Consider the following 13821-nt stretch of genomic DNA (forward strand, 5'->3'; position numbering starts at 1 on the left):
AGTCCAGGCTTGGGATCAAGAGCTGCCACTTACCATCCACATGACCTTGGTCTTGTTACTTAAGCTCTTGGAACCTCAATTGTTATGGGAGTTAAAGGAGAATATGTCTGTAGAGTAAAACACCACCTGTAAAGACCATGGCCATCGTGGCCGAGGCCTGTCCCACCCCTACATATTCCCGAGGGCCAGGGCCACAGGCCACAAGCTCTCAGTGGCAGCTTGTGACCCTCCCAGGAAAGAGAACTCATCCTTTTCTAGTCTCCTTTATCTAAATAACTCCTGACCACTCCTTTTAATAGGTCCATAAATTCACACTAAGACACCTACCCTAACCAGGCCCTGCCTCCAGACATTAACCGCTGCCCATTAAATCCACCACTGGACAGCATGGCAGCAACTGGCAAGAAGGAAGGTTGACGTCCCCTCTAGACTAGGTCCTCAAGAGAGGCGCTGTGTTCAGACAGGCTGTCCTGAGACACGGTGTTACCCCTGGGCTTCCTGACCCTCTCCCCAGCTCTTCTTGTCTCTTCGCCAGGAAGGGCTATCGCACCGACGCCACAGTCTCTGTCTTCCTTGGCTTCCTCCTCTTCCTGATTCCAGCGAAGAAGCCTTGCTTCAGGAAAAAGAACGATGGTGAGAGGAGTTCAAGAGAAGAAGTTGGGGCTGGCTCTAGTCAAATAATGGTCGAAGTCAGAATTTTGGGAGGAGCCTTACCAAAGCCCTTCCAACTCCTCCCAGAATAGCAGAGTATCCTCTGGTTCATCAATTAGGCCCCTGTCTCCACAAATCACACCCATTAGGGTTCATCTGGCTCTGCCTCGCTGTCTACCTGTGATCCAGGGGAGGACCAGGAGCCCTCACTGGGGACGGAGCCCATCATCACGTGGAAGGACTTCCAGAAGACCATGCCCTGGGAGATTGTCATTCTGGTGGGAGGAGGCTATGCTCTGGCTTCTGGCAGCAAGGTAACCCTTGAATCTGTTCTTATTGGGTCCAATATTTCTCCAGCAGCTTTACCTAATGAGTCATTATGGTGCTGGGAAGGAAGATTCAAAGGCGCTGAGAGGTGAATGTTCACCCAAGTCACTGGGAAGGGAAGCAGTTCAGCCAGGAATGGACATCCTGTCCCACCTTCTAAGCTGGCACTACTGGGAACAGAGTTACAGATAGCTGTGCCACAGTCACGGCACACAGGCATTCACACCTCACTTATGGGCCCACACTGCTACAAGCAAAAGATGTATTTGACTTTGTAGGCATGTCCTTCTGGAGTTTTGACAGTGGTGATAGGTTAAGGTGTAAGGGCCCAGAGATGCTGCAGATTGACTCACAGCAAATTGTGAGTCCATATGCATATGGACTCCATATGCTTATATTGAGACCCTTTGGAGAATGTATGCTAAAGCAGATGTAAATGCCCCCCGCTTCCTGACTGGGAGGATTTGGGATGAGATCTTTTAAAGGGGGCTGGTGGGAAATAGTTGATTTTCCTAGATTGTTAGCCCTTCCTGAAATAAACAGCCCTAAGAATCAAGCAGGTTAGGGGTCTCCCTGTTTTCTTCCTCTACCTCGTCTATCTACATTCACCCATTCTAAACTTGGCTCACTTTTGACTGCCCATTCATTGTGGGCCTAAATGCTCTCTGCATCAGTAACAAAGTCACAGAATCCTCCACTTGGAAGGAGCCATGGAGGACACTGAGTCCCATCTTCCCACCCAAATAGAGATTTCCCTCCAGGACACCTCCAGTGACAGGGCAAGCCCTGCACAGCCAACAAAGAATACTGTTCTTTACTTTCAGTTCAGGTCTTCTGGATGTCTTACACTCTTTGTTCCGGCTTTCTTCTCAGGAAGCCTCTCCTCTCCTGTAATAATTATTAAAACAACAAAGACAATCAGGTCCCCTGAGATCATTTTTTTCTTCCAACTAAAACTCCCTAGTTCCTTTAACCATTCCTCATAGTAGTGACCCCTTACCATGCTGGTCTTTCTCCTTAGGACCACTTTGCCTTTGCTCAAACACAGTCCAGGGGTGGTCAGTCTAGTGCAGAGTAGAATAGTTAATTACCCAAGCCCCATCCTGTATTTTTATGGAAACTTTTATAAGGCTTCATTGTCATTCATGTCAATATTCATATTGAAACTGCAGTCAACTAAAACGCTTCATTCTTTTCATTGTTAGCCACTATTAAGCTTCATGTCCTTCAACCAATCCTGTATATATGCTGTCAATATTTTTGATTCCAAGTTCACAATATCATATTTATCTTTGTTGAATTTCAGTGGTTAGTTTTGGCCTCTGAGCCTAGCCTGGCAAGATCTCTTTTCTTTTTCTCTTTTAACCAAAATTGTGCATGTATAGTTGGTATAACTGTAGAACCTACTGACTACTACTTTAATAATATAATTCAGGTACAATATGTGTGATTCCTACTGAATTTCAAATAATTTCAGTCTTAACATTAGTGAGGAAAATCCAATAAAAAATGTTTTCATACCAAGGGTTTAAAAAATTAAGGTTTCCTTTGTTGTGTTTTTTTTCCTAACTTTGCAGTCTAATTTACCAGTTTATTTCATTATAGTATAAACTAGTTCTTCTGAAAAAAAAATTGCCATTAAGTTATTTCACTTTACGTACAAGTACTGTGTGGAAAACATGATAAATAAAAATCCATTTCTTTATAAAACATACTGTTTCCACTCAGCTAACTGCTCTCCCTCCCCTCTCTTTGTCCAGAGAGCAAAGTTTAATGTGTCACAAGAGATAACAATTACAGAGTTCCTGTAGGCCTTAAGGCTCTGCACCCACAATTAATTGAGGTAGTCCCCACATACTGGATTTATAGCTCTCGGTCAGTTGAGAAAAAAGAAAGGGAAGTGGTCCAAGGTAAAAATGGCTACATGACAGAATTCTGAAGCCCTTAGGTCATCAGTCATCTATGAGCATGCCATGAAGTGGCCAGGGTGCTGTGGAGGATCAAATGAGGTTTCGATGAACTTCGAAAAGAGGAGAAAGGGTGGCCTGCGGACAGTGTAGTAAGGCAGTCTTTAACAGTAAAACATGAGTAGGGCTTACAGCTTGAGGAATCATAAAATGTCTCACCTTGCTTTCTGCCCTACTGCCCATTTCTTTATTGCATTTGCAGTCTAGAGGGTAAATAGGAAAAGTCAGAGCTTGTCAACCATAGAAGGGAGAGGAGGGAGGGTGGGGAGAGCTGGTGAATGCATATGGCAACCTGGGGTTTTTTAAGAACATAAACTCAATTGTGCCCTTCATTTTTAGGGGAGGGGGAGAGCCCTCATCAATGGCAGATGAACATCTTCCAACCTAATGAATTATTCCAAGTGGGAATATTCATTGATTTGAGTAGATGTGTATAGGTGTTGCTAATGGAAAATGTTCAAGCGTGGCAATATGCCTTTATATCGTGTTGCCAAAAAGCACAGGCAGATGGTAGATCCTGATGTCAGCCACGATGAGATTTGAACCTAACATAGGTCGAGACTGAATGACTGTTTCTAGGCCAGTGACGTGGCACCTTCCCCACTACATGGAGATAGACCTGTAATCCCTCTCTCCTTCATTACTCATGTAAAACTTCTAATGCTCAGTCTTGCCCATTCAAGGCCCCCAAAACCAGAGGAAAGGTTACTATCCAAACATGTTAATAATTTTTCCCATTTCACGGGTGATAAAATAAGAGAAATAGATTTCAAAAGCAGGATTAAGGATTACACTTGGCAATCTGTGTAAAGGGCATCGTTGATTGAATGCACAGCATGAGACTGTCAGAGGCTGGAGAAAGAGTAACAAGTTTGAAGTTGAGGGGCTGATCACCCCAAAGATCTCCAACCCCTGCCAAGTCATATCAGTGCTAAGGAGGATCTCAGCAAGTAGAGGCTCTCCGTGCCCTGTGATAATGACTGACCAGGAGGCCCTAATTAGACTGAATGGTGTACAATCATTTAAAAAAAAGCATTTGCTGGGCTACATAGTGATCTAATCATAAAAAATCAGGAATGCCTGTGGGTCCAGTCTGCCTGAAAACAGGGAGGCAAATTAGATGGCTCCTGGTGGTCCCTTTCAGCCCCTCACCATCCCTGACCTTCTGGAGGCTAAGAATTCCACTGGGAGTGGCCTTTCCCGCTTTTTTCTCACTGCATCACCTTGTCTCCTGCAGAGCTCCGGCCTTTCCACGTGGATTGGGCACCAGATGTTGTCTCTGAGTAGCCTCCCACCGTGGGCCGTCACCCTGCTGGCGTGCATCCTGGTGTCCATTGTCACAGAGTTTGTGAGCAACCCAGCCACCATCACCATCTTCCTGCCTATCCTGTGCAGCCTGGTGAGTAGAGCAGGGTTCCCAGATATCCAGACCGGCTACCACAGGAACAGACAGGGGCAGGCCCGGGCCCAGGGGCAGTTCCACGGCTGGACTCTCTCTTCCGGTCATTGCCACAGCCTTCACTGATTGGTGTTCAAGCCATAGTTTGATAGATGAAGTCTATTTCAAATAGTAACTGATAAGTAAAGAGATAATTAATAACAGCAAGAGTTCTAGAAACCCTTTTCCAAAGGACTAGGCTTAGTTTAGGGGCAGCCCTGAATGGAAACAAGAGTGGACAAGATAACCTTAAAACCCTAGGATTCTAATTCCCCACAATCATCATCAACCTTTCTCTCCTAAGATGAGACCTAACAGGAGGGCAGGAGAAATAGCTACAGAAAATGGAGGCAAAATGCTCCCAGAAGTACTCTCGGCTGCAGAGACCAAAACCACAGCTCTGTCATCAGCGCCTCCACCCAGCTTCTCTGTCCAGGAGATTCTGAGAATTATGAGCAATGCCAGCCTCATTCCACGGTCTCAGAACAATTTGTTATTAATGGAATAGGGGAGGGAGCAACTGCCAGATCTCAGCCTGGCTAAGCAGCCCCAAAGGTAATGCACCAAACAAAATGCTGCCTCTGTCCCATTCTGTGAGGTGGAACCTATAAAGTGAAGGCTCCTTCTCATTGCCAACAAAATAATATCCTCCTGCTCTTTCTAACCCCAAACTCCTCCCAGCCACTCTTTGCTCGTTGCTCAGATGACTCCCTCCAACTTCTCCCTTCCATCATCCTGCCTGTGTGAGCAAGGGAATGCACTTAGTTAAAACTTGGCAACGTTGAGGGTAAGACCACGGGTTCAAGTCCCACGTAAGGCAATTATCTTACCTAGGGAAAAAAAACCTTAATTCTGCACCCCAAGAGCGAGAGATGCCTACTCCCATCAAAGCAGCTTATTCATGAGATTTGTATTTGAAGAATTTCTCAGCTAAAGAATAAAATTTTAAAACCACTTCCTTAAACCAGCACCAAGAAATGAAACATCCCTTCTGGGAAGTAACTTGGAGCCCATGTTTCCATGGGAAGTGAGCGAGCAGCAACAGGAGCCCGTCCAAGGAGCCCAGCACTACATGCTTCTGAGGGCGTGATTTGACTGCCCGCAGCACATGGCGTCCAGCCAAGGCTAGCCAACACCAAGCCATCACCTAAAGCACATTCACGAGAGTAAGCACAGGAAATACAAGTCTCATCTCAAGGCTAACGCTTCTGTGAATTCTCTCTTCTCCTAGTCCGAAACGCTGCACATAAATCCGCTCTACACCCTGATCCCAGTCACCATGTGCATCTCCTTTGCAGTGATGCTGCCAGTGGGCAACCCCCCTAACGCCATCGTCTTCAGCTATGGGCACTGCCAGATTAAAGATATGGTGAGTCGTGGGTGTCCTCTTCCTGCCAGGCCCACCTGCCATGAGAACAGGGATGACTGGCCCCACGGTCTTTTCCTAAAGTTTATTATTTTGTAAGCGGTGCCCTTGACCTGTCATAGCTCAATCTGCTGTGGCAGAAAGAATGGTCCTGGTAAAAGGTTTCTGTATGGTCCATGAGCACCAAGAATAGCAGAAATGTGCTCTTCCCAATCCTAATCTGGGAGAAAGTGGGAATGTGGACAGAAAAAGCTGGGACAGACATGGGATGTGACCCAGTTCTAGAAGGTAAGAGCTTGTTCTAGTCTTTGCCTCAGTTTCTTCATTGGACTCTGGGGATATTCACTCAAAGAGTTGCTGGTTTATTCACAGAAGGTTAAGTGTGAGACATTGTATGAACCTAGGGTGATAAGAACAGGATCCTTCTATTCAACTCTCTCCCCCAAGCAAGGAACCCCCGAAGCAACAACTACAAAATGAAGCACTCACAGCCCATTTCTTAGTTTTCAGCGAGGCTCACGGAAGACAGCTCTGAGGGTACATTTTGCCGCTGCTTTCAGTGTGGAGCGTATCCACTCTCCACCCCTCAATCTGTGCTCACTGCTATGCTTTTTAATACCCAGGGCTGACGGGGTTGGGAAAGGAGGAAGAAACTAATACAGATGACTGGGCCGGGCTGACTGAAAGCCGGCCCCTTCACCCTTGCTGAGGGCCTATTTACTTTTCACTCAAATCCAAACTTGATCTCAGCAGCCCTGTAAATACCAAATGGAGAAAAGGAAGAGCTTCAGGCTGGGAGCAGATATTCAGATCCTTTCTACTTTCAAACTGCTCATCTGAGTCATCTGAATTACTTCAGGGAAGGGAGGTCACAGCCACCCCTCTGTCCCCCTCAGATCTTACTACACAACCCTGTCTGCTCCTACTGAGCTCTGCCCCAACTCTCCTGTTCCCACGAACCACGTCCCGCCGCTTCCCCCACTCCCGCTCCCTCTGCCATGAGATTTCGCTGCTCACCCCCAGCCTTCTACCCTGGAATCAAGTGATCAGAGACAGTCTTTTGTTTTTTTTAACATTCTTATTGGAGTATTATTGCTTTACAGTGATGTGTTAGTTTCTGCTGTATAACAAAGTGAATCAGCTATACATATACATATATTCCCATATGTCCTCCCTCTTGCGTCTCCCTCCCTCCCACCCTCCCTATCCCACCCCTCTAGGTGGTCACAGAGCACCGAGCTGATCTCCCTGTGCTATGCGGCTGCTTCCCACTAGCTATTTTACATTTGGTAGTGTATATAAGTCCATGCCACTCTCTCACTTCATCCCAGCTTACCCTTCCCCCTCCCCGTGTCCTCAAGTCCATTCTCTACGGCTGCGTCTTTATTCCTGTCCTGCCCCTAGGTTCATCAGAACCTTTTTTTTTTTTTAGATTCCATATATATGTGTCAGCATACGGTATTTGTTTTTCTCTTTCTGACTTACTTCACTCTGTATGACAGACTCTAGGTCCATCCACCTCACTACAAATAACTCAGTTTCGTTTCTCTTTATGGCTGCGTAATATTCCATTGTGTATATGTGCCACATCTTCTTTATCCATTCATCTGTCAATGGGCACTTAGGTTGCTTCCATGTCCTGGCTATTGTAAATAGTGCTTCAGTGAACATTGCAGTACATCTCTTTTTGAATTATGGTTTTCTCAGGGTATATGCCCAGTAGTGGGATTGCTGGGTCATATAGTTCTATTTTTAGTTTCTTAAGGAACCTCCATACTGTTCCCCATAGCGGCTGTATCAATTTACATTCCCACTAACAGTGCAAGAGGGTTCCTTTTTCTCCACACCCTCTCCAGCGTTTATTGTTTGTAGATTTTTTGATGATGGCCATTCTGACTGGTGTGAGGTGATACCTCATTGTAGTTTTGATTTGCATTTATCTAATGATTAGTGATGTTGAGCATCCTTTCATGTGTTTGTTGGCAATCTGTATATCGTCTTTGGAGAAATGTCTATTTAGGTCTTCTGCCCATTTTTGGATTGGGTTGTTTGTTTTTTTGATATTGAGCTGCAAGAGCTGCTTGTATATTTTGGAGATTAATCCTTTGTCAGTTGCTTCGTTTGCAAATATTTTCTCCCATTCTGAGGGTTGTCTTTTTGTCTTGTTTATGGTTTCCTTTGCTGTGCAAAAGCTTTTAAGTTTCAGTAGGTCCCATCTGTTTATGTTTTTATTTCCATTTCTCTAGGAGGTGGGTCAAAAAGGATCTTGCTGTAATTTATGTCATAGAGTGTTCTGCCTATGTTTTCCTCTAAGAAGACACAGTCATTTTTAAAGGCACTGGATGACGAGCAGGGAGCCGGTCCTGGGTTCTATTCCCAGCCTGGGCACCGACTCAAGGCTTCACTTTCCTCACCTGCTAAGTGAGGAGGTTCAAACTAGATGCTCTGTGTGGCCCCTTTCAGCTCTGAAACGGCCTTAATTTAGCTCCTTTAGGACCTGCCTCCTCTCATCTGCTAGGAAACATGGGCAGTTCTCCAGGCCAAAAGGCCCAGGAGGCCAGGGTGATTAATAAATAAGTCCAGGGCTTGGGCCAGAAGGCAGAAAGGCACATCTAGTCATTTGCTTAGAACAATTTCCTAGCATTCATTTTTCCCTCGCAACTTTCCCAACTTAGTCCCAGCTAGTGGACTTGTGGTGACATGCTGTATACTTGGTCATCACCTGGTAGGATGCCAGCCATACTTACTGCACACTTTTCCAAATGGCCCTGGCTCTGCCATCCCTCACGTCCCCCTTCCACCTGGGAGTGTCAATGCCATGACAGAAATGGAAGGGGTCAGAGCTGTGGAGGTGACATTCCCTCAGGAGAAAGCAGCAAAGGCCCCATGCCAGCCAGGGTGCCTGTGTCACCTTCCTGTGGAAGGGCTGGTGCGGAGGCAGCTGACCTGTTGCCCCAGGTGAACCTAAGGTACACTACTTCCATGAGCTGTTCCTTGGGGGAAAAAAGGTAACAGTCATAGAATACAGGCTCTCCTACGAGTCTTATGTGTCAGCACATTAAAGGCTCTGAGAGGTTCCTGCTTTACAAGCTCTGTTTAATCTTGATGAACACATTTCCCTATTATGTAGCTATAGAACTCTTTTTTAGCATAACTTAACATCCCAAGATCTGGTGTTCCAAGTACATAGCTTCTAGGCCTCCATGTAATAGCGAGAGTGCTACAAACATAGAGAAGGTTCTAACGGCCGTCTCCCAGCCCCAAGTCCTCCCTGCTCTCCTGTCCTCAACAGTCCTGTGCCCCCTACAAGGCACCACTAGGGCACCCCAGTCAGTGACTGGAACAAATCAGGGCCATGCAGGTGGGCTGTGATCACATCAGGGGTGAGGCTCAGGCAGGGGACACAGGTGGGAAGCATCTGGGGATCTGCGCTGCTGCCTGCTCACGGTGACTAGAGTCTGTGTGTCCTGCTGCTTTGTCTCCTGCAGGTGAAAGCTGGCCTGGGGGTCAATGTCATTGGCCTGGTGATAGTGATGGTGGCCATCAATACATGGGGAATTAGCCTCTTCCACCTGGACACTTTTCCCGCCTGGGCTAAGGTCAGTAACATCACTGATCAGGCCTAACACAAGTGGGCAAACGGCCCAACCAGAGGAGCTGCCAGCACCCGGCAGGATCTGACCAACAGGCCAAGCAAACCACCAGGAGTGCACAACCCCCAGCAGAGGAGTCCGCCAGCTACCACCTCGAGTGAAGCGCAGGGAGCCCGCAACGACCAAATGCACAGGCTAGGATGTTAGTGTCTTCTGCTCTGCCCTCCTTCCTTAGCACCACAGCTCAAGGAAACCTAAAACTGTTCTCACTTCCTTGTACCTATTCTCTTCAATCAGCTCTTTCTGAAGACAGGACGAGACAAAAGCCTGTCTTTGTTGCCCCTCAGAGGCTAAGCCTCACAAACTGACTAGTCTCACTGGGTTTGATGTTACTCTTAATTTCTCAATCCCTTGTAGGAGTAGAAGGAGAAATCCAAATCATCCTACCTATGCGCAGAGAGTGAAACCAGTGACTTCTCCTCTTTGGGGGGAAATCTCACCTAGAACTTGAGACCTAACGTTGGCTCCTTTCTCTCAAGTGTTTCTATCGTAAGTTCTCTCCACAAAAAGGCAGTTCTTAGTAAGTCCTCTTTGTGGCAATCAGTACTTTTATCACTACTCTGATTCCTTTTTAAGCGTCTCTCTTCAATGGCTTCTCTATACCTTGGCACCAAATTCCTGTAAAGAAATAGTGTCCCCTTCAGGAAGAGGCTGGTGCTGTTCTCTCTGTCAAAGGAAAAGGAAGTTGAGAAAGAAGACACAGATTAGTGTCTCTCTCTTCACTCATCACTAACCATCAATACCACCGTGCTAGTTAAGTGTCGGGAGGGAGAAAAAACGTTCATACTTGTCTTATTAAGGAGGCCGAAACTGTGATTAAGACCATAGCACTATTAACGATATTGGAAGGACTTTCTTCTGGAGGTAATGAGTAGTTCGTCCCTGAGAAGACAAGCACAGAAAGGTCCAAACACATCAGTCACTTTCTACAAGTTAATGAGCCTCTTGAGGGGAGGGGAGATGTCTTACGTCTCCTAAAGTCCCCAACAACTTATACAATATAGTAAACTGTACCTGCTCAATAAATGTTTCCTTTGAGAAAAATCACTTTGGAAATCCAGGCCTCCTCCTTCCTCCTGTACTACACCCTTTCCCCCAAGACAGAGGTCCTTGCTATAGGACTGGATGAAGCTCCCAGGCCCTCCAGTCTTCAGGCATTACACATTTCTGATTCCTACCATCAGTTACTCGCTAAATACACCCTATGGGAAAAGGAGGACCCCATAGTTGCTGCACTTCTTGAACTGATTTTAAGTTACTCTTGATAGCACGTGCAGTTTTCCCACAATAATTAACCAATAAGTCACTCCCTTAGTTTATCAAGTATCTGTGAGTTATAAAATTCTTCTGTGCCAAACTTGCACCAGGTTTAATCAGGAATATTACTGCTTCTGCCGATTAGCTTAAGCTAAATTATCTGGCCGCTTATAAAAGTGAATGAGCCCATATGAAATACCAGTATCAGGTACACTACGTCTGGTTTGACGAAGCCAGATCACTACAGTCACGTTGCTTTAAAATGTTCAGAAGAGTCAGGATGTCACTCCTAATGTCAGGGTAGCCAAATCCTCCAATGTCTGACCTATTACAGAACTTAGACTCCAAGCCTTAAAAGTCAGACAATAAGACAAAGGCACAGATAAGATGATTCTGGGAGTATAAAACAGTAAAAGGAGAAAGAAAAGTTGACTTAGAATTAAGTTGACTCAGAAAGATTGGTCCCTGTTCAGCTATTTGAGACCCTGACTCACTCCGAAAGGGAAAGCAGTGGAGCCCCCATGCAGCTGCTGCCAGGTCCCCCAATCAGCTAAGCAGCCAGTTCAGAAAGGGTGTTTATTTCGGTCTGGGCAGTAGACTGAACAGCACTGTTCTCTCCCCAGACCAGAGATTCAGGCCAAAGAAGATTGCTCATTCCAGATATGACTAACAAATGTCAGCTATGACTAACAATTCTTTGTCTTCTAAAATCACTCTGCTGTTGGACAGGAACTACAATAATAGCTGTACTAGTCTTGTCACTTGCAAATATATTAAATTTGATTTTATCTTCTCGTATCACAACTCTACAGGGGCAGAAAAGCTATAAATGATCATCTTATACCAGCTCATTTCATAGATGATGAAACGGAGAAACACTAAGTAGAGTTGCATCTTATTCTCGATTATACATCAAATTTGCTTAAAGTTGTCTCTCAAATTCCTTTAAGTCACCCATGAAGTACAGGGTATACTATCTTTTATGTTAGTATTTACATGAAAAAGACTCACGTGCCATCTTAGTAAGTAAAAAATAGCTAGTTTTTCCTCCATTGTCAAAATAGATCCCTGTTTATTTAGCTGAACCCAAATAAAGTAGGTGGCTTTAGGACCCTGTTTGAAAAGTACATCTGAACACTAGAATCACCCTCGCGGCACTAGCACTAGCGAGACATCCAAACCGTTAAAAGACAAAGGGAACTGACAGCACCCGAGGGCACAGGGAGCTGTCCTGGGGCTGTGCTCACAGAATGAACGCCCAGCACACCGCCCGCACTATTTACAGGGCACCTTCTGCTTGGCCCAATCCTGTACAGCTGTACAGGTAAGAACCAGGCGACCACACCGCACTTTCCATAAGCAGGCGCAGGACTCAGATTTTGCAATGTCCCACCCTGCCCCATGCACTTTCCAAGACACTTCACCGTTGGGTTCTTTTGTTTCTCTCCCAGTGCCTCAAAACATGCCATCCGCTAGGTCTTCAGTACTTGACTACGTTGCACGCAGATTTAGGAAAGGTATAAACTGAACATTGGAAAATCCAAGTCTCACAGACTCCCTATCAAGACCAGGAAAGGTCTCAAAATATTTCCCCTTCACCGCCCTGTTCCTTTCCATAAGGCAAGGCCCTAACAGTCAGTAGGGAAAGGAGAACTCATTCATCTGTGTAAGGCATGGAAATGCTATGTGCAAAGTCCGAGCCGGGAAGCTGAAGAAAAGCCTCATATGCTCCAGTATGGTATATAGTGTTCCTTCAGGAGGAGTAACAGAAAAAGCATTTAAAATGTGGGAGAGCTCCGCAGAAAAACAAACATCAGCATAGCACCAAGGGAGTGAACTGCCCAGTGGAAGTGAAAACATGATGCATGTTACATATGCTCCATGAACCCGTTAAGTACAGAAGACTGGAAAACCCACACATTCTAACTTTTCTCTAGAGTCACACAAATGAAAATTGAGTAAATGAGTTAGAAAGAAGGGGCTTCGCTGGTAGCATAGTGGTTAAGAATCCGCCTGCCAATGCAGGGGACAGAGGTTCGAGCCCTAGTCCGGGAAGATTTCACATGCCATGGAGCAACTAAGCCCGTGTGCCACAACTACTGAGCCCGCGTGCCACAACTACTGAAGCCCATGTGCCCTAGAGCCCATGCTCCGCAACAAGAGTAGCCACTGCAATGAGAAGCCCACGCACTGCAACGAAAGGTAGCCCCTGCTCGCCGCAGCTAGAGAAAGCCCGCGCAGCAATGAAGACCCAATGCAGCCATAAATCAATTTTTTTAAAAAAGTTCATTATGAGTTAGAAAGAAGGAAATAAAATTGTCCCTTTAAATCAAAACTGCTTAATTGTATAAAACACTAAATCAGAAGAGACATCTAAAGACATCAACTGGTAACTTCAACTCATAAAATACAGCGCCTTTTAACAATTTTAAGTAAGGTTCTTTTGGTTTTTTCTCTCCCTTTGGTTTTTGTTTGGGAGGGTTACAGTTTAAGAATAAGCTTTCCAGTTCAATGTATTTTTTAGGTTCCCAACATAAACCCTGAAGTCTTATTTTTCACACGTGAGTAACCTGCAGTAGAATTTTATGTAACCTTCTTAAGGTCAGGTGTAGCAAAAAGTTTCCTTAAGTCACATCAGCAGTAGTTTTCAAACTTTTTTAAAAGAAAAAAAGGCATGTCTTGCAGTGGTTCTTCCTATCCCTCCGCTGCTTTGTAAGGCAAGGGCCTCTACAAAACACCCAGGGAACGTACCTTTCAGTGCCACAATCACAATCACCACACCCCTTAAAATCCATGATGGTTCTGGGTTCCTCCAACACTATATCTCAGTGAAGATAATCCTGCCTGAGAACTCTGAGCTCCTTTTCACTCCTGCAAGAACCTAAAACTAGGAGAGGGGCTCTGAATGGTGACCAGGAAGTCAGCCTGCGTTCACTGTGTAGCAGTTTACATGGTGAAGGTGATTTGCTGAGTGGCTCCCACTGGCAGAAATGATCCTGTCATCGAGGTAAGTGTCACTCCTGAGGTAAGCTCCAAGTCCAAACAAGCTTTGTTTACAATATATAATTATAGAGACCTAATTTTCCAACATCCAAGTGACCCTCAAAGAAGCCACTCTGGGGGTGCAGTGGTTGAGAATCTGCCTGCCAATGCAGGGGACAC

General features: G+C 45.6%; 1 protein-coding gene across 1 annotated transcript in view; it reads left to right on the forward strand.

Moving 5' to 3' along the window:
* Positions 1 to 9388, forward strand: part of SLC13A4 (solute carrier family 13 member 4) — a 39118-nt gene extending 29730 nt beyond the window's left edge. The window contains exons 12-16 of the mRNA XM_059933299.1: positions 536 to 633; positions 841 to 965; positions 4183 to 4344; positions 5615 to 5752; positions 9238 to 9388. Coding sequence (XP_059789282.1) covers positions 536 to 633; positions 841 to 965; positions 4183 to 4344; positions 5615 to 5752; positions 9238 to 9375 — 661 coding nt within the window. The 3' untranslated portion in view covers positions 9376 to 9388. The remainder of the gene's footprint in view (positions 1 to 535; positions 634 to 840; positions 966 to 4182; positions 4345 to 5614; positions 5753 to 9237) is intronic.
* The last annotated feature ends 4433 nt before the right edge of the window (positions 9389 to 13821 follow it).

Source organism: Balaenoptera ricei, chromosome 9 (assembly GCF_028023285.1).
Source record: "Balaenoptera ricei isolate mBalRic1 chromosome 9, mBalRic1.hap2, whole genome shotgun sequence".
NCBI lineage: Eukaryota > Metazoa > Chordata > Mammalia > Artiodactyla > Balaenopteridae > Balaenoptera > Balaenoptera ricei.